The sequence below is a fragment of the Drosophila teissieri genome, unplaced genomic scaffold, assembly GCF_016746235.2.
Source record: "Drosophila teissieri strain GT53w unplaced genomic scaffold, Prin_Dtei_1.1 Segkk10_quiver_pilon_scaf, whole genome shotgun sequence".
Classification (NCBI taxonomy): domain Eukaryota; kingdom Metazoa; phylum Arthropoda; class Insecta; order Diptera; family Drosophilidae; genus Drosophila; species Drosophila teissieri.
In genome coordinates, this window is record NW_025224980.1 from 1,164,063 (window position 1) to 1,189,749 (window position 25,687).

The following is a 25,687-nucleotide window of genomic DNA, read 5'->3' on the forward strand; positions in this document are numbered from 1 at the left end:
AGGAACTCGCTATGAAGGAGGTGTTCGGCCGGGACGTCTTTAAGGACGCTTTTGTTGTTCGAGGTCCACTTTCTTAGCGGAAACCCGGAGGCACTTAGGGCTGCTTGCAACTCTCGAATCGAACTTTGGGCTTCGTTTACGGAATTCGCCCCTGCCAGAACGTCGTCGACGTACATGTGCTGCTGGATGATGCGGCTGGCATTTGGAAATGGCACTTGGATATCCTCTGCCAGCTGTTGCAAGACTCGAATGGCGAGGAAGGGGGCGCAGTTGACCCCGAAGGTAACTGTTTTTAGTTCAAAGTCTCGGATATCTCCTTCCTTGTTTCGGAACAGAATTCTTTGAAACGGGGTATGCTTTGGATCGACCCAGATCTGACGATACATTTTCGTAATGTCTGCACTGAAGACGTATTGAAAATAACGCCATTTCAGGACCTGGATCGTTAGATCGGATTGTAGGACTGGACCAGCATGAAGGATATCATTTAAGCTGGTCCCATTTGCCGACGGACTTGAAGCGTTGAATACAACGCGAAGCTTTCTTTTTAAACGATTTTCGTTTCTAAGAAACTGAGCTAACGCAATGGACCTTGAATATCCTAAATCGGATCCGGTATTCTCGGGGTCCCGGAACGGGAGCGTCACCACGTACCTCCCGCTTGCGTCTTTTGTTGTTGTTTGGAGGAAGTTCCTTTCACAATAGGAGTCCGACTCTTTTACCATCTTTACTGGTAGATCCTCCACCTCCCAGAACTTGCTGAGAAGCGTGTCGAGCGAATCAGGGTCGCCTATTTGGTGCACCTGGGTCGTGAAGGATGCGACCCGTTTCGGCTTACCCTTGGAAATCGGCCCCGTTAGCACCCACCCGAAAATAGTTTCTTGGCCCAGGAGCGAGCCGCAAATATTTTGTCGGGTGCCATCCATCATTATGGATGGTAGAATGTCAGCCCCGATCAGTACGTCAATTTGAGAGCTCTCAAAAAAGGTAGGATCTGCCCAGCGGAGTGCGGGCAGGTCCTTCAAAGAATTCCGAGGGATCGGATAGGAGGGCAGTTTGCCTGAGAGCTCCGGAAGGACGTACGCTTCAGTGTCTAACTGTAGACCTGGCTTAGTAGGAGAGCGAATCCCGAAGTGACACAGCTTCGAGGATTTCGCGGAGACCGAATGATTTAGCCCGGAGACTTGGGTCTGGGTGTTGCGGAATGGCAACTTGATGAGGTTCTGAAATGAACGTCGCCTCGGATCCCGAGTCGATTAAGGCTCGGGCTCGGTAGTTCGTCCCCAAATGGCACACGTCAATGATCGCTGTGCTCAGTAGGACGGCTGAAGTGCCGGTCGCGAAAAAAGTTTGCACCGCTGAGGTGCTTGCCGATGCATTTCTGCTGGAGGGTCTCGGAGGTTGCTGTGTAGGGGGCGAGGTTGAGGAACTCGCATTTTCGGAATTTGGGGGGCTGCGATGCAGCAGCGTATGGTGCCTGCCCTTACATGTAAAGCAGCTGTGTGTGCTTGTGCAGTCGCGTAGCTGGTGACCTCTGGCAAAACAATTCAGACATAGCTGCTTCTTTTTTATATAGCCGGAGCGCGAGTCAACAGACATTTGAAGAAAACGCGGGCACAATCTGACTGGATGGTTCTCCTTAGAACATAAGTCACACCCTTTCTGTTTGGTGCTGACCTTTGTCTCGAAGGATTGAAGCCTTTTTGGAACTGCCTGAGTCGGTTTCATATCTTCGATGGCTTCCAATGTCCGATACCTTTCGCTCAGGAAGGCATTCATTTCTTCCCAAGCTGGGATCTCGGATTTGGCAGTTAGCGACTGTTCCCATAAGGACAGGGTCTGCTTGGGCAGTTTGCTCGCGCAAAGGAAAACCAAGAGACAATCCCAGTTTTCTGTGGATACCTGGGAATGCGCTAGTGCTGTTAAACACCCCTGAATCGTGGATTGTAGCTCTTTTAGAGCATGACCAGATTCTTGCGAAATTGAACTCAAGTTAAAAAGGAGCTTGAGCTGGCTGTTGACTAAAAGTCGCTTGTTTTGGAACCGATCTCGAAGCGCCTCCCACGCCGAAGCAAAACCATCATTCGTGAGAGGAGATTTCGCCACGATAGCTTTTGCTTCGCCACTTGTTTTGGTTAGGAGATGGAATAGACACTTCCGTGTCGCATGGAGGTAATCGGCAGCCGGACGAAATTAGCGGCTGAGAGGGTGCTTGCGCGACTTGAGGCGTCGCTCTGTTGATCGTTTCGCCAATTTGTGCTGCACATGACTCGTATACTGAGTAGCAGTAGTCATATTTGGCCTGGAGAATAGACACTGTGTCGAGGGATCCTTCTTGGGCCATTAGGTCAGAGCATGTTTCGTATTCTCTTTCCACTTTGTCCCATAAGGCTCGCACCTGTTGCAGACGGACTTGTAACGTGTGTAGGGACGGAGAGGCTTGATCAGGAGTGTTGATCTTCGCTTCGAAAAGGCTTACGCGATCGCTGACGGCGATGAATTTATGCAACGCTGCGGTTGCGGGCGTTGGCTGCTCAGAGGATGCCATTTTCTTTGTGGTAGAGCGTGTGACGCGGAGGAAATCAGTCCCGACAGCGGAGGGACTCTCGGATTTTCTCGATAGAGAAGACTCACTAGACGCTCGCGTCACTGGTCGGGAAATGACAATCCTAGGAGTTGTCTTCGAACTGGTCGATGGCAAAACCTTTGCTTTCGGAGTGAGAGTCGCGGTTTTGACCCTGGGACTAACGGACTTGGGTGCTGGCTTACCGCGAGTGGATAGCGGAGATTGCGGGTTGAACTTTTGTTCTTTTCCAGGTGCGGGTGTCTTTTTCTTGTCTCCCTCTAGGGGCATGCTCAGCTATGCCCTAGGAGAAGGAAGTCAAGAAGGCCTGCCCGCCGCAAAAAATGTGGAATCGAAAAAGAAACAGACACAGAGAGCACCCAAATCTGGAAGGACAAAGAATCCCGTCGGAATTCGGGAGAAAGTTGCAATTGGGATCTGGAGATTGGAGCACGAAAGGAGAAAAAAAATCCCAATTTTTGTGAAATAAGGCCCCAATAGATCTTCAATCAACTGGAAAAAGCTTAAATGAAGCACAATATAGCTAAAATTCAGTGCGAAAAATAGCTAGGAGGATTCTCAAAAAACAGCTAGAGTGAAGTCCACAAGAAGATATAGCTATATTGGAGTCTAGAAAAACAATAGCTTAAATTTATAAAAAAGAAAAACTATGAATTGCAATTTCTAGAAAAATAGCCAAAAAATAGCTACCAGCTGGAGTCTGGATAATAGCCAATGATTTATAAAAAATCGCTACCGACTTGAGATCCCGAAAAAATAGCTAATATATAGAAAATAGCTATAAATTTGAATTTATGGAAAAAAATAGCTAAAAAATAGCTACCAGATGGAGTCTGGGTAATAGCCAATAATTTATAAAAAATCGCTACCGACTTGAAATCCCGAAAAAAAATAGCTAGTATATAGAAAATAGCTATACATTTGAATTTATAGAAAAATAGCTTAATAATAGCTACCGAATGGAGTTCGGATGATAGCTAATAATTTATAAAAAAATCGCTACCGACTTGAAATCCCGAAAAAAAAAATAGCTAATAATAATGCGCCGGTTTTTGTCAGGGCAATAAAGAACAAAGAGGAGACGAAAGAACTTGCACTTGGCAAGCCTATGTAAGTCGCGACTGTGTGTATGTATGTATGTAATTTTTGGAGTTTAAGCATATATATGTAATGTAATAACGGAAGAAAAAGTCAGATTTTATTTTATTCTGTATGTCGAGATTTGTGTTTTATTTTGAGCCAAGAGATAAAATTTGTTCTCAGTTCGGATTCGATATTATTTATTATTCTTTGGAAATGTGTTTTATTTGTGTATTAAACTGGTTAAATATTTTATATGGAGTGATTTTTATATATGTATGTAGATGTAAATTTTATTGGAATATGTATATGTATATTTATATGGATATGTATATTTATATGTGTATGGATATATATGTATGGATATGTATTTATGGGTATGTGTAATTTTATGTGTATGTAAAATTTTGCTGAATATGTATATGTATATTTGATTTAATTTATTTGAAATTGTGGTTTGTATTTTATATTGAGGCAAAAAACAGCAGTTTAGCAGCGGACGATAATAGTGAATTTTGGACAGTGTTTTAAAAAAATGTAAATATACATATGTATATGCTTTTGGATACCAGCGGATCACCGTGAGACGAAGTAGGGGGCCGGTATTGGCAAAGTGCTTTTTTATGCACTTAAAAAAGAAGTAATCACGGTGGCTGGGCGCATGTACTTATATATTTGCACTTAATTTTCACTTTTCACTTGATACGGATGAACGGAAAGAATAACGCCGTTGGAAAAAAACGAAAATGGCGACCACGGACGGAATAGGATATAAAGCCGTACTTATCTTGATTTTTTCCGCAAGGAGCGCTGGCAGGATCACGATGTGTCGCGGACTCGAAGGACCATGAAATGGAGTGGGCGGAGTTGTTTGATCAGGATAATTTGGCTTCAGCGTCGTTGTTGTTGCTGTTGTGGCTGCTGCTGCGGCTGTTGCTGATAATTTCCTCCAGAAAAGAAAAAGTCTCGGGATCGACTTCAATGTGGCACTTTATTTCAGCACTTGTAAATTAAGACTAACTTAAAACTAACATTGGGCATTAACATTGGGCAGTGGTGAATAGAGCGAGAGGAGAGAAGGAGAGCGCGAGGAGAGAAGGAGAGCGCGAGCAGCGGTGCTTGCGAGCCGTGGAGGAGCTTTACACTGCTTACACTGCCGCTCAATTGTTTGCGCCCTTCTGGCGTGAACATTGTTTAAGCCGAAGATTAGATGTAGCCCTAATGTGTACATGTTGTTGGTCTTCGAGCCTGTAGAAAGCATTTGTTCATAAAATCACAATTAACGCATAAATCGACCTAACATCGGACGTCATCAGGCCAGCTGACTTCGTGGGATCTTTCGTAAATACGGCATAGCCGCGAATATTATTATGTTTCCTCCAGAAACTCGCGTCCGACAACGGTTCACTTGAATTCGAATAAAAACATTAATTATAATATGAAAATAGTTAATCGATTAGAATTAAGCGTCAATTAATGGAATAAATCTTTGTATAGTAGGGATAGTTTTGAAGCAACGAATAAAATTTGAAATTCGATGAGAACCCTTTTATTTTATTCTTATTATTGGTAAGTTACTAGAATGTATTCAAAGATTAATTAAATGGAGATTATCACAATGGAGATTAATATGATTCAGTAAATATATGGAAGGTCGATTGAGGGAAGAACGGTTTACAACAAAGGGGAATTTATGACTGATTTTAACATAATTCCATTAGGGCGGGTATAGACCGGAAGAAACCACCATCTAATTCTTCCACTGCTAGCTGAGCTACCTTCCTGTCAGTCTGCATCTATGACTTCCCGTCCGCTTCTCATATTGCTTCTGTCTACATATTGGTAATGTGACGACTGCGATTCGAGAGTCACAAACACCCCCCAGGCCTGAACCTAGCCGGCAAGTTAGTTAGACAGAGAAGACTCTCGGGCGTAGATAAACAGTCGTGTTCGTTACATACTAACTGGCGCCCAACGTGGGGCACACGAGCGAATTAAATTTCTCGAATGAATATTAATTTGGTGGATAAAACTTAATTAAACAATCGAATAGTCCAGTTCCCGAATAACCCTACGAATACCTACACATCCCAGTATTAGATGCCCACCCAAAACTTTGTCAACTTTATGCTGGAATTGGCAAATTTTCGTCAAACCAGACCGGTCATAATACTATAAATAACGAGGTTATTATTACGGCAACCCGAAACAAGAAGCCAATAAGGAGTTCTAGTATGGAATGATAGTATTGTATTATTACAACTCTATACCTTCAGATTGACGACGTATTTTGGATGGTTGAAATCGAGACTGTTTGATATTGGATTCTTTCAGATCACTCCTCTTTTAACCAGACCATATTTTCAAAAACCTTAAGAGTAGAATCAGAGTATACAACTTGGAAAGAAGGATAACCTCAGATAGCTTGAAGTTGTTGTTTACCGTATCCGAACTAGGCCAAACCCTTAACACGTTTATTTCTTTAATATCGTTATTTCAAGAAGATTTTGTTTTACCAATATGCCGATTACAAGAAGCAGCGACAACCTTGCTGTTAGCAATCCTAAATGCACCATTTGTAACGATACAGTAGCTAGCGAATGATCGGAATTATCGGAATGATCGGAAGATCATTGAAACCACCTGCCGACACAGATTTCATAGCGAGTGTATATCGCAGTGGCTGCTTAACAATGACATTTGTCCCAACTGTCGTAGAGCCTGTAGTTTAGACGAGCTCAATATGTTAGCCACGACCAATAGCAGGAGCTTAGCGCAACAGTCGACCACCCCGTCAATTCCAGTTAGTGCCAACAGCGCCGCGGACACGATTACCCGCGCGAGACCAAACATTCGAAGTCACATCCATGATAATTCGGGTTCCTCCAATGCTAGATCAGGACCCCCAGCACGAGGTTTAAGGAGAAATCCGTCAAACGCAACCCAGCGCACCCAGACCGCTGCAGTCTCTCGTCTGCCACGTGCGTCCACAGGAATTTTGTCGAACAACATCGCAACTTTATCTGAACAACGAGTTCACAACCTTACTTGCGAATCTCTAACTATTTCAAGAGACAATCTCAGCGTGGTTTACCGAACAAATTACGGTTGCCCTAAGAAACCTTAATTTCCCGTCGCAAGTTCCACCTGTTAGAGTGGAAGAGGTGCCACTTGAGTGGGATAACGTCATTCCGGATCCACAGATGTCATTTAAATCAGAACTCCCGGAGATTTCCAATAATAGAGATAGTCGTCCCGATAAAGTCTCGAGTCTCATTGTTAATTGGCATCTTAAATTCAGCGGATCACAAGGCGATATGCCGATCGAAGATTTTATTTACAGAGTGGACTGTTTAACTTCTTGATGTTTAAATGGCTTTGACCTCTTGTATCAATTTGCCTATCTGTTATTCTCTGGACCAGCTTTGTTATTCTACTGGCGCTCTCATCGACATTCGGCTGATAGAAATTGTATTACTCTGTGTACCCGACTCAGAGAAAGATACCAACATCAACGCTCAGATGACGACATCAAAGAGATTATCAGACGACGAAAGCAGAATCCGAATGAAAATGTCGACGATTTTTTGGACTCGATGTTGGCGATTGCAGATACCCTGCGTATCCGATTGTCGGATTCCGACTTAGTAGATGCGGTCAAGAGAAATCTGAAGCCCGAGCTAAGACACGAACTCTTGCATGTTGTCCAGATTGTAAACCAACTACGGAAAACTCCAACGTGGATGTCCGGAGCCGTCCGAGACTAAAACCTAATTCGGATTATTGGAATGTTATCTTGGAGCCCAGCCTCGGACAGAAAAAAAAGACGACGAGCAGAAATCTTTATAGACGAGGTCGACTTGCGTCCGAAACGCCGGTCCACTGATCGTGTAAGACGTGTGCAAACAAGTATTATTTTCCTCTCTAGACCACAAAGGAAATGACATCCGACCGTTTACATACATATGTATATTACTCTTTTGAATGAGCGTTACTTAGCCCTACTAGATAGTGGTGCGAATAAAAGTGTCATCGGCGGTAAGCAAGCAAGAATTTTAAAGAAAGGGTTAACCTTCACCAAGTCATATGGGAATGTTAAAACGAGAGATGGAACAAAGCAGGCAATATCGGGCATTATAACTCTACCAATCGAATATAACGCACTTAAAGCCAATTTCCAATTTTTTATAGAGGAAACTCAAGACGTAATTTGTGGAATTGATTTTTGGAAGACATTCAAAATATCTTTAAGCTTTCAGGTCAGCGAGATCGGAGAAGAATCAACGGACGTGACCCAAATTCAGCTAACGGCTGCCCTCGTTTGAGCGAGATGGACGGGGTTCTATCCAATATCGCAGGCCAAAGAGAAGCGGTTATGTGCGGAGGTCGATCGAATGTTAAGTCTAGGAGTAATCTAAGAAGCAACAAGTTCCGCATGGTCCTCACTAGGGTTATTGATAGTAAAACCAGGCAAGGATCGCTTCTGTCTAGACTCGCGTACGGTGAATGAGGTAACAAAGAAGGATGCGTATCCAATGCCGAGTTTAGAAGGTTTGCTTAGTAGATTGCCTCCAGTACATTGTATCTCTAAAATCGATCTGAAGGGTGCATTTTGGCAGATTTGTCTCGATGCTACGTCCAAGCCTCTCTATCAATTCACACGCATGCCTTTTGGCCTTTGTAAATCTCCATACACTATGTGTCACCTGATGGATCAAGTAATTCCCTACACAATGAAGGATCACGTTTTCTTATATTTAGATGACCTTTTGGTCATGTCATCTACGTTTGAAGACCACTTAAGCCATTTAATTGTAGTCGCCAAGCGCTTACGAGAAGCCGGATTAACCATCAATATTCGAAAAAGCCAGTTTGGATTGAAAAAGGTGGAATACCTCGGCATATCGTGGGCGAAGGAACTCTTCAAGTCAATCCAGAGAAGGTACGAGCGGTACAAGAGTTTTCGAGACCACAAACAAAGCGTCTGTTACGTCGTTTCTTAGGCATGACTGGCTGGTATTTACTCAGCACTGCTGATTTACTGCGGCACTCTCTGACCGGCTGAAAGGAAAAGTCTTCGAATAGACTGAAGCTGACCAAGAATCTTTTGAGGCGATAAAAATCAAACTGTGTTCGGCACCCTTTCTTCGGCATCCCAATTACCACCGACAACTAATGCGATGCGTCTGCCTCTGGTATTGGTGCAGTATTAGCACAGCTAGACGAAGAGGGATATGAGCATCCGATGGCTTACATGTCGAAGAAACTAAACCAAGCTCAGCGAAACTACTCGGTGACTGAGTTGGAATGTTTGGCAGTGGTACTGGCCATAAAGAAATTTCGTATGTACATCGATGGACACCCGGTTAAAATAATCACCGACCACGCCAGTCTTAAGTGGTTAATGAACCAAAAGGATCTCAGCGGGCGTCTGGCGCGATGGGCCATCAAGTTGCAGGGTTATAATTTTTGTATAGAATATAGGAGAGGATCACAAAATATAGTGGCAGATGCGCTCTCACGAGCCCACGAAGTAGAAACCGATATCTCAGCCATCGACATTAAAAACGTCCCTGCAATCGAATTAAACTCTTCCGCGTTTTTAGACATGGAATATCTAGAGCTAAAAGAAAAATTCGTAAAGGCTGCTATTCCCGATTATCAAGTTATTGATATGTATTTATACCATCGTCCCAAGTTTCCATCTCCGGAAGGAGATATCGACACCGAGCGGAAGCTGTTTGTTCCGGTTGGTCTTAGACAATCCGTTTTGGAATCTGCGCACAGTCGACCAGTAGCTGCCCATCGCGGAATTGCTAAAACTCTGGGACATATCCGAAGGTATTTATACTGGCCACGTATGGTTGTCGACGTACGGGATTTTGTAGGCAAGTGTGAACTGTGTCAGACTTCAAAATATCCCACGCGATCGTTAAAGCCACCGATGGGATTCTCCAGTCGTTACGCATCGGCCCTTTTAAAGGCTGTACGTTGATTTCATTGGACCCTTCCCCGCGATCTAAACGAGGAAATATTGGAATCTTTATAATCTAGATCACTTTTCGAAATTTACCTTCCTCAAGCCTGTAAAGAAATTCACATCGAAGCTAATTATTCAGTATCTTAGAGTATTTTCTCTTGCATAGGAGTGCCAAAAACATTAGTAAGCGACAATGGCACTCAATTTAAAAGCCCAGAGTTCGTTTCGTTCCTGGCCTCTTATGGGATCACCCAAGTGTTTACTGGAGTCTATTCGCCGCAAAGCAATTCGGCCGAGCGAGTCAATCGATCTATTATATTAACGCGGCCTTGCGTACGTACATCCGATCGGACAAACGGGATTGGGACCAATATATAAGCAGCATAAACTGTTCCCTGCGTAATAGCATACACCAATCGATCGGACAGTCACCCTATATGGTAGTGTATGGCCAACACATGGTCACTCATGGAAATACTCTCACTCATGGAGGATAATACGGCACAAGTAAGGCGGCCCGATGAGTTCGACAAAATTCGTTCAAGCATTCATCGCCACATGGAAAAGGCTTATGCGCAGAATAAGAAAGTTTATGACCTTCGCAGCCGACCACGATGTTTTCAACTAGGACAGCTGGTAATTAAGCGGAACTTTTCGATAAGCAAACTGGCAGATCATTTCAACGCCAAATTAGCACCCATAGGTGATAAGGCAAGAGTAAAAAAACGAATAGGAAACTCGTTGTACTTATTGGAGGACCTAAACGGAAGAAAGCTTGGCACCTTTCACGCCAAGGACATTTGCGAATGCAGAAGCTAACCACCCTTTTTCCAGTTTTAAACTCGAGTCAATAGACTGCCTTTAAATCTGTTGGTGTGAGGGCGGTTTTAAACCATTTTCAAGTATTCAAGATTTCGATTTATTATCTAAAGCGATAACTAGTGAAGTTCCAGGAAATTGATCTGGCAGCCGTACCACTTTTGTCTAGGATAAGTAAATAACATTTCCTAACGCGAGATCACCCGAAATGCAACTTTGCTGCTGTTAAAAGCTTACCGCCTTTATTGTCGGCGTCAGTTCGGTCTCTTGTTATACTGATCTGAAATAAGAAAGACTTATGACGTAGTGCTTGCGAATTTAATTAAAACCGCGTGTTCATCTAAGCCACGTGCAAATAGTGAAGACCAGCTGGAGCACCGATTCAGACAGAATATGGTGATTCTTATTTTCACATTGAATCAGGTATGTGGATTTGGTACAGTTTGGGATCAGCCTTCTAATTAAGGTTATCAATGGACACAGGAATTGAAATTCGAAACTGGGACCGAGCCTTCGCTCGGTCCGAGAACTTCTTCTCGGTTGCATCTAGCGCGTCATCTCCAAACGGACCCCGCATTCCACGTGCGGATCATCATATCGGACGCCGCATTCCACGTGCGAATCTCCAAACGGACTCCGCCTTCCACGTGCGGATCATCATATCTCTGCTTGTACATACTCTGCCCGGTAGTACCGTCAAATTCATAGCTTGCGATCAGTTCAAACTGATATCTTCTTATGCCTCTTAAATACCTCCTCTTGCATAAGAATAACTCGACTGACCGTATGATTCAGTAAATTTTGGAGAGATACTTGGGCTCTGGTTTCTGTCACATGAACTCCCGCAGGTCTTCAAGTTAATTTAGCTTCTCTGACTTTATTATACAATGGATAAATGTTGCTAAATTGTGTTTTATTCAAAGCTCTCATGTCGTTGTATTGGGGCTTGGTTAGAGAGCTGTCAATAAAAAATGCAAGAGCCTGAATTGGTGTGACCGGTACTGGCTCTGAGAATATGAATTTCTTTCTAATTTTAGTGGATGCAGTTGAAGTAAAAATGGTATGCTTTAATACAAAGGCAGTATCGCCCATTTTTTCCTTTTTGGCTGAAATTGATGCTGCATGGACAAGAAGACTTGTATTATTTCAATATAAGCCAGATCTGTTGCCATTTTTCTTTTGAGCCGTGATCCTGCATCACTGTAAGGGAGTCTTGGTGGTCTCATTTGACAGTCTGAAGCGACTTGTTGTTGTTTTGGTCATCATGATGGATGAAAGCCAACTGGAATTTTTTTTTTAAATGCTTCAATTGTACGGTTACATTTAGCCAGATTTTTCATAATATAGAGGTGAAAGCTTCTGATTTGCTTAGCAATTTTAGCTTTCTCGTCAATAGTAATATCAATTAATTTAAATTCGCCAACAACCCAGTCAACTAAGGCTTTGTCATTTCGACCTCCTCTGATCCACTCATCCAGCAGAACCGCTTTAACGGCAAAATATAAAGAGCTTAGGCTAATTTAGGCAAAAGGCGTTACTAACATCAATTTAATTACAGTTTTAAATATCGTTTTGGTGTCCCTAATGTATGCTCTTTCATAATTAATAGTTCATTTCAAAATAGAATTTTCGAAATTTTTCGACTTTATGCCAAACAAGAGAGAACGCTATAGTCGAGTTCCCAGACTATCTGATACCCGTTACTCAGCTAGTGGAAGTGCGAAGGCGAGTCTTCAACACTGACAGTTTTTTTCGGTTTGAGGGCGTTAGAGTGGGCGTGGCAAAAAGTTTTTTATCAAATCGATAGAAATTTACAAGTCTAATACAAAAATGAAAAAATATCAAAACATTTTTCAAAAGTGTGGGCGTGGCAGTTTTGGGCGGTTTGTGGGCGTTAGAGTGGGCGTGGCAAAAAGTTTTTTGGCAAATCGATAGAAATTTACAACACTAATACAAAAATGAAAAAATATCAAAACATTTTTCAAAAGTGTGGGCATGGCAGTTTTATGCGGTTTGTGGGCGTTAGAGTGGGCGTGGCAACATGAATCAACAAACTTGCGCTGCGTCTATGTCTCTGGAGTCCGTATGTTTAATCTCAACTTTCTAGCTTTTGTAGTTCCTGAGATCTCGACGTTCATACGGACGGACAGACGGACGGACAGACGGACAGACGGACAGACGGCCAGACGGACAGACGGACAGACGGACGGACAGACGGACATGGCCAGATCGACTCGGCTACTGATCCTGATCAAGAATATATATACTTTATATGGTCGGAAACACTTCCTTCTGCCTGTTACATACTTTTCAACGAATCTAGTATACCCTTTTACTCTACGAGTAACGGGTATAAAAATAGGGAATCTGGCCTAGTGTGCACTGTACAGAATTCGGACTAGCTAAAATTATTGAGGGATTTTGTCATACATTTTGTCCCGCTTCAACTGAAGAAACAACATTTTGTAATTTGTAGTTTATATAAAGTTTGTTAATTTAAACTCAATTCGGCGTTGCGGTTTATAGGCGTTAGAGTGGGCGTGAGAGTGCCTTACCTATAAAAATTGAAAAGATGAATAATAATTTTTAAAAATGTCATAAAATTTTTCAAAAGTGTGTGCCTGGCATTTTTGGGCGGTTTTTGGGCGTGGACGCTTGCGATGCGTCTATTTTTTTGAAATCTGCTTGCTCTCAACTTTCGTATTTCCTGAAATCGAAGCGTTCATACGAACATGACCCAATCGACTCGGCTATTGATTCTTATTCTGATAGGAATCATTTCCTTCTACCTATTACAATCTTTTCAACGAATCTATTTACTTTATGGGTGACAGGAATAATAATATACGTATAAGAATTAACTCAGACCAATAGAATATGTTGTAAACAGAGAAAATAATCCATCAGACACAGTTTTAGTTTCAAGAACATTGAGTGAAACATATGATGCAGTTAAAAATTACCAGTTGAAATATTCTCCCATTTATATAAGAGTAAAATTCTGAAAGATGCTTCAGACAAAATTTATTTTATATATAATAATAAAAAATTAAATAATTTTTAATTTCCTACAGTAAATTTACTCGGAAAAAAGTAATCAACCCTTTTTGAAAGTAGTAGACGATGACGAATTTAAATATGCCTTGCAAACCGACAATAATATTAGAACCGATCATTTAAGTAATGAAGAAAAAACTGAACTTCATTATGACGAAATATTTTAAAATTAAGTATGATGATTTCGACAATGATATCAAACACGTTATGAAAACAAACCACAAGGAACCAATTTATAGAGGACCATATGAAGTCGATATAGAAGACCCTACACTTACGACACAGAAGTAGAAAAACAAATTAAATTAATAATAAAACAAGAGAGAACGCTATAGTCGAGTTCCCCGACTGTCTGATACCCGTTACTCAGCTAGTGGAAGTGCGAAGGATGGTCTTTAACACTGACAGTTTTTGGCGGCTTGTAGGCGTTAGAGTGGGCGTGGCAAAAAGTTTTTTGGCAAATCGATAGAAACTTACAAGTCTAATAGAAAAATGAAAAAATATCAAAGCATTTTTCAAAAGTGTGGGCGTGGCAGTTTTGGGCGGCTTGTGGGCGTTATAGTGAGCGTGGCAAAAAGTTTTTTGGCAAATCGATAGAAATTTACAAGACTAATACAAAAATAAAAAATTTAAAAAACCTGTTTCAAAAGTGTGGGCGTGGCAGTTTTGGGCGTTGGAGTGGGCGTGGCAAAAAGTTTTTTGGCAAATCGAAAGAAATTTACAAACTAATACAAAAATGAAAAAATATCAAAACATTTTTCAAAAGTGTGGGCGTGGCAGTTTTGGGCGGTTTGTGGGCGTTATAGTGGACGTGGCAAAAAGTGTTTTGGGAAATCGATAGAAATTTACAAGACTAATACAAAAATGAAAAAATATCAAAACCTTTTTCAAAAGTGTGGGCGTGGCAGTTTTAGGTGGTTTGTGAGCGTTAGAGTGAGATCTCGACGTTCATACGGACAGACGGACAGACAGACGGACGGACTTGGCCAGATCGACTCGGCTACTGATCCTGATCAAGAATATATATACTTTATATGGTCGGATACGCTTCCTTCTGCCTGTTACATACTTTTCAACGAATCTAGTATAACCTTTTACTCTACGAGTAACGTGTATAAAATTGAACAAGATCTTAAAATTGAACAAGAAACTGAATTTTTAAGACATAATCATAATATTAAACCAAATCCAAATAAAATTCAAGCTATTTAAGGTTTTAAAATCCCAAGCTCTTTCAATAAAATAATTTGTAGACATTTGTACCAACCCATAAAACAATTAACGATAAGCTGAGAATTATTATACCCTTACCAATGCTATAGATAAATTATTAAATAATGGAAAAATGTTTATAATAACCCATGATGCCACTGCTAGTGATCCTCTTCAAAAATTTATTTATAGTATGAAATCAAACAAAACAGAAGAGAATGGTATAGACATGTTTTCCCAAAATCAGCTAGTGAAAGTGCGAACGAGAAATTTCAATATATTTCTGGTATGTTAATATAAATTGGAAAAAAAATATAGGGAAAAAAATGTTGGGCATGTCAAAATCAGTTAACTAACTGCGTCTACGTCTCTGTAATTTTTACTTACTAGCTTTTATAGTTCCTAAGATCTCGACCTTTATAAGGAAGGACATACGGACATGGCCAGATTGACTCGGCTATTGATCCTGATCAAGAATATACATATATACATTATATGGTCGGAAACGTTTACTTCTACCTACTTTGCAACAAGTGTACTTTTACTCTACGAGTAGTGGGTATACATATGCAAAAAAAAATTATAAAACAAGAGAGAACGCTATAGTCGAGTTTCCCGACTATCTGATACCCGTTACTCAGCTACTGGAAGTGCGAAGGAGAAATTTCAACACTGACAGTTGTTGTCGGTTTGTGGGCGCTAGAGTGGGCGTGGCAAAAACTTTTTTGACAAATCAACAGAAATTTTCAAGACTAATTCAAAAATTAAAAAATATCAAAACATTTTTCAAAAGATAGAAATTTACAAGATTAATACAAAAAAGAAAAAATATGAAAACTTTTTTAAATAATGTGGGCGTGGCAGTTTTGGGCGGTTTGTGGGCGTTATAGTGGGCGTGGCAACATGAATCGACAAACTTGCGCTGCTTCTATGTCTCTGGAGTCTGTATGCGTAATCTGAACTTTCTAGCTTTTGTAGTTCTCGACGTTCATACGGACGGACAGACGGACATGGCCAGATCGTCTCGGCTATTGATCCTGATAAAGAATATATATACTTTATATGGTCGGAAACGCTTCCTTCTGCATGTTACATACTTTTCAACGAATCTAGTATACCCTTGTACTCTACGAGTAACGGGTATAAATATAAAAATAATATAGATAACATAAAAAAGCGATAGGAACGAGAAGTAGATCTTGAATACACAAAGTTAGGATGGCTAGAAACTAATAGGGGTCTTTAAGTTATAAGCCACAAAAGTAAATTTAAAAAAGCTAAAATTCAAAATCTTTCTCGTCATTCCAGGAAAACTGACATTTCTGACCCTGATTTTAAAATTGATAACGATTGTGACATGGACAAAAATACCATTGACATCAACTTAACAAATTAGTACTGCACCCAGGGACTAAAAAATTATCTCTTAACTATGAACATCAGATGATGAAAACAAATCAAACCAAAAATATTTAAAATATATCGATATTGTATGAAACACGAAATCCAATTCGACGTTATTGAATACAACTTAATACTACAATTAAAACATGAAATTAATCATTTTGTCACAATATTATAAATATTATTATAAATATCTATTAGCTGAAGATGATAAAAAGAGTTAGAAGATAAACTACAAAACAGAGGAAAAAATAATTGTAAACAGAGAATTTAATAAAATAATAAAATTATAAATAAACAACTCAAAGATATAAACAGACTCGTAAAAGATATTAATTAATTTAATTTTCTTGAAAACATTAAAGACCTGCAGACGAGTATACAATTGACAAGAGTAGGAAAATTTAATACTTAAATATTAAAAAACGACGAGTTAAAGAAACCAAACATTACATTGGCTAAGCAGCCAGACTTCAAGCACATATAGCCCAACATAATTTTAAGGAGCCCAAAAATACAGAATTATAAAATACATACAACACATAGACCGTCAAATTAACATGCACAATAACAATAAGTATTTATAAGTAATGATGTAATTACCAAATTCATTAGCAAACATATTAACCCAAAAATTTAAAGTCACTGATCAAAAATGATTTAAAATCCTTAATAATCAATTAGTGAAATTCCAACACACATTTGTATCTGAAAATTAATCTATAAAATATATAGAGCCTAATACTCGTATTATCATCAGATTGTAACATATAATTTAAGTATACCGCAAACTGAACAAGATTGCGAAATGTTACACAAATCTATGCAGGCAACAATGTAATAAAATTAAGCCAACGCACTATTTACTAAACATTTTTCAAAAGTGGGCGTGGCAGCTTTTGGGGGTTTGGGGACGTTAAAGTGGGCGCGGCAAAAAGTTTTTCTGTAACAGTTTTGGGCAGTTGGTGGGCGTTAGAGTGGGCGTGGCAACATGGGTCAACAAACTTGGGCTGCGTGTATGTCTCTGGAGACTGTATGCTTAATCTCAACTTTTTCTAATTTTTGTAGTTCCTGAGATTTCGACGTTCATACGGACATGGCCAGATCAACTCAACTATTGATCCTGATCAAGAAAATATATTCTTTATATGGTCGGAAACGCTTCCTTCTGCCTGATACATACTTTTCAACAAATCTAGTATACCCTTTTACTCTACGAGTAACGTGTATAAAAATATAAAAGAATATAAAATAATATTATGTAACACGAATGTTTCTATATATAAACCAATAGAATTGTTAAACCTAAAAAAAAGGTATTACTCATCATCAAAAACAGCAATGAATTTATAAGTTGATAATATCTATAGTTCTAATTTTAAACAACGCTCCTTACATCATATTGACAAAAAAATACGTTTTTGAATTCAATTCAAAGGATGTTGATCTTCTAAAAGCAAATACCCTGGACATCAAACCCAGCCAAAAACCTGTATATCCCGAGATACATATTATTCCATTTGTAAATAACATAACTCCAGAGCCAACAATAGGAGTTATTCATATCATTTCTATCGATCTACGCGTCGCACTAATTGTAAACATTTCATACGTCTTTACCGACAATTTAAAAAAGGTCCAATCTTTTATTATACCCGTTACTCGTAGAGTTATAGGGTATACTAGATTCGTTGAAAAGTATGTAACAGGCATAAGGAAGCGGCATAAGGAAGGTCCGACCATATAAAGTATATATATTCTTAATCAGGATCAATAGCCGAGACGATCTGGCCATGTCCGTCTGTCCGTCCGTCTGTCCGTCCGTCTGTCCGTCCGTCTGTCCGTCCGTCTGTCCGTCCGTATGAACGTCGAGATCTCAGGAACTACAAAAGCTAGAAAATTGAGATTAAGCATACAGACTCCAGGGACATAGACGCAGCGCAAGTTTGTCCATTGATGTTGCCACGCCCACTCTAACGCCCACAAAGCGCCTAAAACTGCCACGTCCACAAGTCTTGTAAATTTCTTTCGATTTCCCAAAAAACTTTTTGCCACGCCCACTCCAACGCCCACAAACCGCCCAAAACTGCCACGCCCACTTTTGAAAAATGTGTTGATATTTTTTCATTTTTGTATTAGACTTGTAAATTTCTATCGATTTGCCAAAAAACTTTTTGCCACGCCCACTCTAACGCCTACAAGCCGCCAAAAACTGTCAGTGTTAAAGACTATCCTTCGCACTTCCACTAGCTGAGTAACGGGTATCAGATAGTCGGGGAACTCCACTATAGCGTTCTTTCTTGTTATACCCGTTACTCGTAGAGTAAAAGGGTATACTAGATTCGTTGAAAAGTATGTAACAGGCAGAAGGAAGCGTTTCCGACCATATAAAGTATATATATTCATGGTCAGGATCAATAGCCGAGTCGATCTGGCCGTCTGTCCGTCCGTCTGTCCGTCCGTATGAACGTCGAGATCTCAGGAACTACAAAAGGTAGAAAGTTGAGATTAGGCATACTGACTCCTGAGACATAGACGCAGCGCAAGTTTGTCGATTCATGTTGCCACGCCCACTCGAACGCCCACAAACCGCCCAAAACTGCCACGCCCACACTATTGAAAAATGTGTTGATATTTATTCATTTTTGTATTAGTCTTATAAATTTCTATCGATTTGCCAAAAAATTTTTTTGCCACGCCCACTCTAACGCCCACAAACCGCCCAGAGCTGCTACGCCCACACTATTGAAAAATGTTATGATATTTTTTCATTTTTGTATTAGTCTTATAAATTTCTATCGATTTGCCAAAAAACTTTTTGCCACGCCCACTCTAGCGCCCACAAACCGCCAAAAACTGTCAGTGCTGAAGACTCCTTCGCATTTTCACTAGCTGAGTAACGGGTATCAGATAGTCGGGGAACTCGACTATAGCGTTTTCTCTTGTTTCATTTTTGTATTGGTCTTGTAAATTTCTATCGATTTCCCAAAAAACTTTTTGCCACGCCCACTATAACGCCCACAAGCCGCCCAAAACTGCCACGCCCACACTTTTGAAAAATGTTTTGATATTTATTCATTTTTGTATTAGTCTTAAAAATTTCTATCGATTTGTCTAAACACTTTTTGCCACGCCCACTCTAGCGACCACAAACCGCCAAAAACTGTCATTGCTGAAGACTCCTTCGCACTTTCACTAGCTGAGTAATGGGTATCAGATAGTCGGGGAACTCGACTATAGCGTTTTCTCTTGTTTCATTTTTGTATTAGTCTTGTAAATTTCTATCGATTTCCCAAATAACTTTTTGCCACGCCCACTATAACGCCCACAAGCCGCCCAAAACTGCCACGCCCACACTTTTGAAAAATGTTTTGATATTTTTTCATTTTTGTATTAGACTTGTAAATTTTTATCGATTTGCCAAAAAACTTTTTGCCACGCCCACTCTAACGCCTACAAGCCGCCAAAAACTGTCAGTGTTAAAGACTATCCTTCGCACTTCCACTAGCTGAGTAACGGGTATCAGATAGTCGGGGAACTCGACTATAGCGTTCTCTCTTGTTTTAAATAGAATCATTTTTTAATTTACTTATTAAATTCTTTATCCCTTATAAATATATTGTTTTCTGCTTAAAACCTAAATCAAATTCTTTAAATTTAATTAAGATATAGAAGATTGGGGTTGCGTAATATTTTCTTCTTTCCGTTTCGAATTATTTGATCTTCAATTGGTCATATTATTAGGCACACACACAAAAATAATATAAATGAAAATAATATTCAGAAGTTAGAGGTCCGGCCAAGCAGGTTCGGTGGGCCCATCGAAGACGCTGTGCTAAGTTGCTTATTTAAAAATATATCGTTGTAAACTTCTGAATAAAATGAAATTTGCCTTGCTCTTTGGCCATCTACAAAATCAGTTCAGAATCCACAATCCTAACATGTCAAATTCTCCTAATCAGCTACTTACATACAAAGGGATAGACGACAGGTCTGTCCTCTCTTTGTCGTTCAATAGCTATGCAAGGCTATGGTGCTGCACGTGGCACGTGCGGCCACTGTTGCGCTGACACTCGCTTCTCTTCTTCTCCTTCTCTGCTTGGCGGCTTGAGCTGCACTTTGCTCGACGTATAATTTTTCGTCGTCAGGTTAGGGTCTCACGTGGCGATCTCTAGGCCGCCTCGATATCTGTCCCGAACCTGGCCAGAAATCTCCGAAGAACTTACTCAGCCGGTGGCCAACGCTGATGTGACTCTACTCTCTGGTGCTGCTATGGCCGGCCGGCTTCGACGGATCTTCCGGCTCTTTCTTCCCTCTTACTGGGGGTAAAATCCCTCGAAAACACCTCCTGTGCCTGTTGGCTTCTTTTATCGGACAAAATGAACACTTAAAAATTCTCGGTAAAAAATTTTGCACTCTTATTGTGACGATCGGCAGCAAATTGCATGCGAACGATTTGGGATCACAAAAGAAATGAGCGAGAACTCCATCGCGAGAAGTTGTCTGTGAGTTGCGGTGTTGCCTAAATTTAATCTAACGAAATACTTTTAGGCGCTCTTCTCCTTTTCCGTCTTTACACGCATTCGGTGCACACGAGAAAGGGTTAGCGCTATGCAGGTAGGCTGTGTGCGGGAACGGTGCAGAACTTTTCGTTGCTCGCGTTCTCCGCTATACCACTCTATTGCTGTGGTCATAAGCGGATTTAAATGCGATTTGAATTTCTGCATGTATTAAATTAAATTATTTATTTAGAATATTTCTGTTTGCGACTGGCTAACACAGAGTCTAAAACGAGACAAAAAAAAAACAAGAAAACAAGAACTGCTATGTGTTGTTACTGGTAACCAGGTGATCACGTTTATTATAATTTTGATTGGATGAACACACAAAATCTTTGTGAGCTAGTCGTACGTAACTCGTAGAGAGAAGCAGACCAACAAAATTAGATCGTTGCACTTCTGTACCAACCAACTTAAAAGCAGGGCTGATGTAACGCCCTAAGAGATAAGCCCTACAGGAAAGGAGATTCAAAATTAAAAACAAATCTGTCAGCCGCAACCACTCTTTAGGGTTGATATTGAACCAGAAAACAAGTCTCTTAAAAGAACGATTTACACCCTTTTGGCTGAAGTTATAGAATGTAGAATGTATTGTTTTTTGTATGGAGAAAACAAATTTTGAAGTCTGGTGTAAGTTAGTTTAGGGCGAATGCGGCAGCATAATAAAGCTCTTTGCGAATTCGACCCGCCTTCGCCTTTGTTAAGCTAGGCTCTAAGTATAATCATATGGAAATATAAGTTATGTCGAAATTTAAAACCATCAAGCGCACACGTATTTCCTTCGTCGTCGCAGAATAAGGTAATTATTTTTGCCACCATCTAAATAAACTTAAAACAAATTGTATGGCAAATATAACTAAATAAAAAAACGGCAACAAAAATAAAAAGTGCCAGTGATACAGATACATACAAAACAAGTGCAATTTAAAAGTTTTTTTTTGTGTTCCAACCTCAAATAATAATTGTTGCCGCGACGTTGTTGTTGTTTGGCATCATTCCCATAGATACTGCGTGACTTGTTTATCAAGTTAAGTAGTTTTTCGTGGTTGTTCTCATCAAAAAAATTTATTATACTTTTTGAACAATAAATGAATAATTTATTAAATTAAAAACAAGAGAGAACGCTATAGTCGAGTTCCCCGACTATCTGATACCCGTTACTCAGCTAGTGGAAGTGCAAAGGAGAGTTTGGCGGTTTGTGGGCGTTATAGCGGGCGTGGCAAAAAGTTTTTTGGCAAATCGATAGAAATTTACAAGACTAATACAAAAATGAAAAAATATCAAAACCTTTTTCAAAAGTGTGGGCGTGGCAGTTTTAGGCGGTTTGTGGGCGTTAGAGTGGGCGTGGCAACATGAATCGACAAACTTGCGCTGCGTCTATGTCCCTGGAGTCTGTATGCTTAATCTCAACTTTCTAGCTTTTGTAGTTCCTGAGATCTCGACGTTCATACGGACGGACAGACGGACGGACAGACGGACATGGCCAGATCGACTCGGCTACTGATCCTGATCAAGAATATATATACTTTATATGGTCGGAAACGCTTCCTTCTGCCTGTTACATACTTTTCAACGAATCTAGTATACCCTTTTACTCTACGAGTAACGGGTACGGGTATAATAACCTCTTTTCAAAGGTTATTAATTTCCATTGTTGTCGGTCTGAATTGAATAAATTTAGTTTCGGCCATTATAATTATTATACCCGTTACCGTAGATTCGTTGAAAAGTATGTAACAGTCAGGAGGAAGCGTTTCCGACCATATAAAGCATAGCTCGCAAATAACTGTCAACCGTTTTTCGTTTCGCGGTCTGCACTCGAACACAACCGGAATAGACGACGCGCGAGTGCTCTCGCTCTGAACAGAACTTTTCGTTTCTCTTTGTTTTGGTTTTCGGTCAACTGTTCTCAGTCGCGTGGTTCTTGTTATGCTCACTCAACAACAACTCAGAGAGAGCGAGCCAGCTGAACGCTCGCTCGTTGAGGGTCAGCAGAAGACCGAAAAAACGAAAATTTTTTTTTTTTTTTGTCACAAAAATTAAAACACTCCAAACGCACCGAATCCACAAGCACGTGTGACTTACAAGTTGACTGATAATTCGCATATACATACACAAATGCAAATGCAAAAGACTTTTATTTTCTTCGCTCGTTGCAAAACGGTCAGCGAATAAGCAGAGCAATAGGGAAACACGAAATTGGTTTTTAGTTGAGCACAGACCATTCGTTCAAGAGACACTGGTGAACGGTTCTTGTCTGATTTTTTGCGCAAGTGGTGCGCATAAAACAGTTATTTGGTGACTGCAAGAAACGGTCAACTGTTATTTGCGAGCTCTGATATAAAGTATATAAATTCTTGATCTGGATCAATAGCCGAGTCGATCTGGCCATGTCCGTCTGTCCGACCGTCTGTCCGTCCGTCTGTCCGTCCGTATGAACGTCGAGATCTCAGGAACTATAAAAGCTAGAAAGTTGAGATTCAGCATGCAGACTCCAGAGACATAGAAGCAGCGCAAGTTTGTCGATTTATGTTGCCACGCCCACTATAACGCCCACAAACCGGCCAAAGCTGCCACGTCCACACTTTTGAAAAATGTTTCGATATTTTTTCATTTTTGTATTAGTCTTGTAAATTTCTAACGATTTGCCAAAAAACTTTTTGCCACGCCCTCTCTAACGCCCACAAACCGCCCAAAGCTGCCACGCCCACACTTTTGAAAAATGTTTTGATATTTTTTAATTTTTGTATTAGTCTTGTAAATTTCTATCGATTTGCCTAAAAACTTTTTGCCACGCCCACTCTAGCGCCCATAAACCGCCAAAAACTGTCAGTGCTGAAGACTCTTTCGCACTTTTACTAGCTGAGTAACGGGTATCAGATAGTCGGGGAACTCGACTATAGCGTTCTTTCTTGTTTTAATCTTATAATTCCATACTCGTAATTCCTTAAGTCTGATTCCGTATTTTTCTAAGTTTTGCTCCTTATTTTACATTGTTTATCTTTATTTATTTTTCGCAAAAATCTCTATTCATTTTTATTTTTTTATTGATTTATTTTTTTTTTTGTTTTATTTTTATAGTGCCAAGCTTTTCTTTTTCTTGTTTGTTACCAACAAAAGAACATTGAAGTGGTGTGGGTTTTTTTTTATGTTGTAATTGTTAAGTATTATTATTAATCCTAAACAACTATTAAGTGTTTTTCTTTTTTCTATGGGGTTAATTTATTTAATCGCATCATTGAAAGAAAAAGCTTTCTATTGCTAAAAGGGAGAAAATATGTAGGTGCCAATCATGTCAATATTAATTTCATTCAGTGTAGTCGTCAATGTTTACGTTACATTATAGTGCTTTAAATTACCATGTTAGAATTTGGATAAGAATCAAAAGAGTAATTGACAAAATAGACAAATCAATCGGCGCGAGCGGTTGATAAGCCTTAACTCAGGTAGCCAGGCTCTACACTGAACTACATAATTGCAATTTAGTAACTTGAAGTTTTAGTTTTGTTTTGGTTATATATATAATATTTTATTTTTTAATTTTACTCACCCACTGTTGGTTTTTTGCTGTGGATAATGATTGCTACACCAAAAGGTTTTATTATAGAGTCCCTCCTGAATTTACACAATGAGACGATCCTCATATGAACGAACAGCGGAAAAAAAACAAATAACACTGTCTCAGTTTCTTCTTTTAAAAAATTAACAGCAAGCGAAACTTAATTAAACTACAATGTGAGAGAAGGAAGCACGAATTTGGATGTAAGCCTGGCGGGGTGGTTTTAGACTACTATTAGACCACTATCATTACCCTCCCAACCATAGTCTTCAGTGTAACCTTTTTTTAGAAGACCCCAAATGTAATTAAATATGCATCATTTAATTATGCTCCCCTGCCATGAATAAGAACTTAGAGTTTCATCTTTACAACAATTTTAATTTTCAATAAACAATTTCTTCTTTCTTTTTGAGTGCATTTCTTGCAGTGTACATATTTCGAACTAATTAGCCTTACTAGTTATACCCGTTACTCGTAGAGTAAAAGGGTATACTAGATTCGTTGAAAAGTATGTAACAGGCAGAAGGAAGCGTTTCCGACCATATAAAGTATATATATTCTTGATCAGGATCAGTAGCCGAGTCGATTTGGCCATGTCCGTCTGTCCGTCCGTCCGTCTGTCCGTCCGTATGAACGTCGAGATCTCAGGAACTATAAAAGCTAGAAAGTTGAGATTCAGCATGCAGACTCCAGAGACATAGAAGCAGCGCAAGTTTGTCGATTTATGTTGCCACGCCCACTCTAACGCCCACAAACCGGCCAAAGCTGCCTCGCCCACACTTTTGAAAAATGTTTTGAAATTTTTTCATTTTTGTATTAGAGTTGTAAAGTTCTATCGATTTGCCAAAAAACTTTTTGGCACGCCCACTTTAACGCCCACAAACCGCAAAAACTGTCAGTGTTGAAGACTCTCCTGCGCACTGTCACCATCTGAGTAACGGGTATCAGATAGTCGGGGAACTCGACTATAGCGTTCTCTCTTGTTTTTACTTTGCATTTGTTTATTAAATCTTCGGAATATGAACTAATAATAAGTTTAAACATCATAACTATAACAATTATAGGAAAGGAGTTTGAATTGTATTTTATATTTAAACGTCCCTAAAAATTTCTTCACTGGGTTGGTAAGTCCTTTCTGAGGAGACGTTAGACCTCGCTTGGTGGTGTAAGAAAGCTTGCTGTGGTACTTTTATGACTGGTGGAATGTTTAAATCTCTTTGGATGTTTTCATTCCAAATGATGCCCCAGTGATAATTCACTAATTTTTGATTGCGCTCACTGTGTGATGTCAATGTTACTATTGCTGGCATTTCCCCATAGTCGTGATTGTTAGGTACAGATTGGTTAGAGGACAGAAGTGCATAGTAGGATCTTGTGGTCCAGGCTATGTGGACCATGTTATTCAGCCAGTGTAGATGGTTGGCTTTTAGTTT

General features: G+C 39.9%; 1 protein-coding gene across 1 annotated transcript in view; it reads left to right on the forward strand.

Annotated features, from left to right (window-relative positions):
* The window catches only part of LOC122625476 (dipeptidyl aminopeptidase-like protein 6), a 418,811-nt gene extending 402,654 nt beyond the window's left edge, over positions 1-16,157 (forward strand). The window contains exon 8 of the mRNA XM_043805573.1: positions 16,041-16,157. Coding sequence (XP_043661508.1) covers positions 16,041-16,049 — 9 coding nt within the window. The 3' untranslated portion in view covers positions 16,050-16,157. The remainder of the gene's footprint in view (positions 1-16,040) is intronic.
* Positions 16,158-25,687: the final 9,530 nt, after the last annotated feature.